The sequence below is a fragment of the Plasmodium gaboni genome, assembly GCF_001602025.1.
Source record: "Plasmodium gaboni strain SY75 chromosome Unknown, whole genome shotgun sequence".
In the NCBI taxonomy this organism is placed as follows: domain Eukaryota; phylum Apicomplexa; class Aconoidasida; order Haemosporida; family Plasmodiidae; genus Plasmodium; species Plasmodium gaboni.
This window is the reverse complement of record NW_017385464.1, coordinates 2,442-7,425: the sequence shown is the minus strand read 5'-3', so window position 1 is coordinate 7,425 and position 4,984 is coordinate 2,442. Positions and strand designations below refer to the sequence as shown.

At 16.0% G+C, this 4,984-nt stretch overlaps 1 protein-coding gene and 1 pseudogene across 2 annotated transcripts; both read left to right on the top strand.

Moving 5' to 3' along the window:
• On the top strand, positions 1-903 carry PGSY75_0027800 (acyl-CoA synthetase; annotated as a pseudogene; the record flags this gene model as incomplete). The annotated part of the gene is given in 3 exon segments: positions 1-513; positions 516-737; positions 739-903. Coding segments are annotated over 3 exon segments (900 nt in total), but the record flags the coding sequence as incomplete, so codon positions are not given.
• Positions 904-2,965: 2,062 nt separating this feature from the next.
• PGSY75_0027700 (exported protein (PHISTb)) lies at positions 2,966-4,014 on the top strand (the record flags this gene model as incomplete). The annotated part of the gene is made up of 2 exons (XM_018783419.1): positions 2,966-3,031; positions 3,139-4,014. The coding sequence occupies 2 exons, from the start codon at positions 2,966-2,968 to the stop codon at positions 4,012-4,014; spliced, it is 942 nt and encodes a 313-aa protein (XP_018638773.1).
• Positions 4,015-4,984: the final 970 nt, after the last annotated feature.

Genomic DNA, 4,984 nt, shown 5'->3' with positions numbered 1-4,984 from the left:
ATATCTCCTAGTACACAATATAAGGTAAGGACATGGGAAACATATAAAGCAACAGATAAATTGCCAAAACGTGAATTGTTAATTAAAAGTGACTCTATATTTAGAGGATACTTTTTAGAAAAGTAAGGTACCAAAAATTCCTTCACAAATGATGGTTATTTTAAAACAGGAGATATAGTACAAATTAATGATAATGGTTCTTTAACTTTTTTAGATAGATCAAAGGGTTTGGTTAAATTATCTCAAGGAGAATATATAGAAACTGATTTATTGAATAATCTATATTCACAAATTTCTTTTATAAATAATTGCGTTGTTTATGGTGATGATTCTATGGATGGTACATTGGAAATAATATTTGTGGATAAATCTTTACTTTTTACTAGTTTAAAGAATGATAATATGTTAGAAAAAACTGCAGTTACTGAAAAATATTATAAAGTCAAATTAACTGATGAAAATATAAATCATAATATTTATGTTGATTATGTTAAGAATAAAATGATGGATGTTTCTACGAAAACAATTTTTTAAACAGATATAATATTATTAATGACATATACATAAATTCCAAAACATGGGATACAAGTAATTATTTTACTCCATCATTGAAAATAAAAAGATTTAATGTATTTAAGGATTTTTCCTTTTTTATAGATGAAGTTAAAATGAAATATAAAGACAAATTAAAAGGAAGTAAGGTAGATAATAAAAATAATGAAAAAAAGGAAGATGAAAAAACAAAATGATCAAAAAAAAGAAGAGAATGATTCAAAAAAATTAAAAAAAGCGTCTGTTTCCGAGCCACATCAAACAATAGTAGGAATACATCAAGACGTAGAAAATAAGAAGGTAAAACTCAGAGAAGTAAATGGAACAAGAGAACTGTCAAAGAATAAATGAACAAAAAAAAAAAAAAAAAAAGAAAAAAAAGAAGGAAAAAAATTGAACTAATTTACCTTAAAATAAAATGATATGTTTATTTATTTTTTCTGTTAATTTTATTTTATACACACTAAAATAAATATAATGATATTATTTATTTCATTTTGTTTTGTTTACATTTTGGTTAAGTTTGGTTGAAAAAAAAAAAAAAAAAAAAAAAATTTTTATGAAGAAATTTTTGTATACATTACTTTTTAAATTATTGTTATATTTTCTATTAATGTTTGTATATAATAATTTTTCATATTATATAAGATTATCATGTTTTTATATATTTATTAAATTTATTTGTTTATATATAAAAAAAATATAAATATTTAAAATATTTTGTAATTTGAAATATTTATATTATAATTTTTATTATTATAAATTTTTTTTTTTATTTATTTATAATTTTTTTTTGATTTTGATGTTTAAATTTTTTTATTTTCCACTCATATATTTATTATTATTTTATATTATTATAACTTATAAATACATATATATTGAAAATATATTACATTTTTAGGATATAGTTATATGAACAAGAATAAAGAAGTTATGATTCATTTAAATATTTTTTAATAATAACCTTAAAATAAATTAAATAAATAAACCTTATTATGTAAAAAAACAAGACACTTATTTATTATTCTTTAAGGGAAAAGAAAAAAGAAAAAAAAAAAAAAAATATTATATTTAAAATTTATATAATAATAAATATACTATAATATAATTATTAAAAATGATAATTCAGTCAAATTATTATATTATGTAAATGTGGAATTATCATATAATAAATTTTAGACATAATATATATACTATTTCAAAATATATAAAAATTTATAAATAATTGTATACAGAAGGTTAATGCTTAATATAATATATTTTTATAATATACAATCTTATACAATACATTATATTAAAATATATTATACAGGTATAGATTATTATTTTTTTTGTTTTTAATTTAAATAGTATTATTGTTAATTAAAAGTGATATATATATATATATTTAATATATATAAATTGTTTTGGATTTTTATAATGATATTGTTAAACGTTTTATATATATGTATATTTTTTTTTTATTATTATTACTTTAAACGTTTTATATATATGTATATATTTTTTTTTTTTTTTTTTTATTATTACTTTTACTATTATTTTCTTTAAATTCTTTTATTAAATATATTTTTAAAATTATAAAATATGTAAGAAAATAAACAAAAATTACCATGGAGAAATTGTATGTATTTAAAAGTGGACTAGAAATATTAATTTATTTTTTATTTTTACTTTTTCAAAAATATAAAATTAATATTTCAATGTATGATTACATAAAATAAAATATTTAGTATGTATAAAAAAGTATTTCAAAAAAAATATATCTATATTCTCTAAGGTGTTAATATTTAAAGTATTGATATATAATATATGATGCATATATGATTTATATTATTTGAGAAATGTTATTTTTTTTTAAAAGCATGCATTGTGTCTTTAATTTTATACATATTATATGATCATTTTTTTTATAATATTTATTTTAAAAAAGAATAAAACTATAAGAAATAAATATTATTATTAAATTAATAATATATTATTTTATTTTATTTTATTATTTTTTTTTTTTTATTTATTTTTTTTTAAATTAATAATTTTATTTTTATATTTTGTGATAATAAGAAATTATTTAAATAACAATATTTCGTATTTTTCTATATATAATATATATATTATATATATGTAATAATTTTAAATTTCATAGTATTAATTTATATTTCTTTTAATTTTTTTTCTTTATTGTAATATATCTTTCTATTATAATTTATAAAAATTTTGTTTATATTATTATTAATATAAATATATATATATATATATATTTATAATATAATATAATAAATTTTATATATTTTGATATTAATTTGTTTATAAGCATTTGGATATTTATAAATATATAATATAGTTATAATTATAATATATTTTGCTCTTTTTCATATTATTATCTAATTGTATTATATTTTTTCTTTTATTTAAAATGAATATAATTAAAAATTACAAAATTAAATTATCTTTAGTTGTTCTGGGAATTGTACATGTACAAGTAATTTAATATTGAAATATCTATATATATATATATATATATATATATATATATTTTTATATATGAATGTTATGTTTAATATATTTTTTTTTTTTTTTTTTATACAGTCTAATTATCATGGCTTAAATGACTCTGTGTCTCCAATTAAATTCAATTATAATATATGCAACAGGATTCTGTCTATGAATGAATCTGCTGATGTTGTTGTTGAGACACCAACTGAAGAAACTTTTAATAATAAGAATGAATATATTGATGAGAAATTTGAAGAATCGTTTTATTCTAAAAGTGGAGAACAAACGGTAGAAGAATTTTTAAGTAAAATGGGTGATAATAGTACTCATGGTTTTGGATATTGTTTAGTTAAACGTGCTAACAGTATATTAAGATTACGTAATTTTCATAATGATGATATCATATTAAATGAGCACGATATATTAAGTCAATGTCTTAATGGAGATGTATCAAATATATTCAATGAAAATAAAACATTATTTAAAGATTTATTGAATAAAGATATATGTACTACATATGAAATAAATTTTGATAAAAATAGTGAATGCACATTATTAACAAATAAAAATGATTTACAAATAAATAAAGACATATTATTATTGGGAAATGAATCTGAAGAAACCAATAAATTAATAGACATATGGAAAAGAGTCGTAAAAAATGAAGAAAACAAATTTAATCTCTTAAAAAGAAATTTATATAATCAATATTTGAAACATAGAAATAAAAGTAGATTTCCAAATGATAAATTGAATAACATATTAAATGAATGTAATATGGTAGTTAAAAAATATAATAATAATGATGATAAGACTATTAAAGAAATTTTTAATAAATGGTCAACTGTTACACCTCACAATATATTTGAATTTAGAATATTTGTAATGGCTTATAGATTATCATGGAGAACATTAATAAAAAATTTAAATACAGAATATACAAATTTATTAAGAAGTTCATTTAAATAAAACATGGAAAGAAATATAATTTAATATTTCTGTGTTGCAAATACGTAAAATATAAGATTACATGAAATTCATGAAGGAATATATGAAAAGATAAATCAATAAAATAACATACATATACATATATATATATATATATATATATATATATATCAAAAAAAAAAAAAAAAAAAATCATTCTATATATAATATGGTAAAGTTTTATATATGTATAGTGTGACAATCATAATATTTTAATTATTTTTATTATTTGTAATATATCGGGTAAAAAAAGAAATAACTAAAAAATAATATATGTTTATAAATGGTTTATAACACATAATAATAACTTAAGGAAATAAACATATATATGTATAGACACATATAAATATACAAAATATATATATAATATGAAATATTATATTATATATAAGTGAATAAAATGTGAAAATAAAATAAAGGATATATTGAATATGTCCCATTATATATTTTTGTAGAAATGTTTAATATGATTATATTTTATTTTTAATTATATTTATGCTATAAAAGATTTATATCAAAAATATTTTATACAGTCTTAATATATATTTTGTTGTATTTATTATATACTATTTTAATTGTGTGTTTTGTTTTATAGTTTTATTAGAAATTAATTTATTTGATGTCTATAACTTTAATTATATATCATAGGTGAATCAAACGTATAGTATTATAATAAAATAGATAAATGTATATAATCGTTTTTTATTCATATTTTATTTATATATAAAGCAATGTTATAGTAAATCTGTTGAACTATGTTGTATGAATATATATATATATATATATATATATATATATGTATGTGTGTATATTTTTATTGTTCAAAGGTTTATATTTTTCTTCGACGTACCCATATTATGGTTGTGTATATAAAAGGATATGCAATATATTTTATGTAATAACATGATAACGTTTAGAAAATATATAATTTTTGTATATTCAAACAATCACT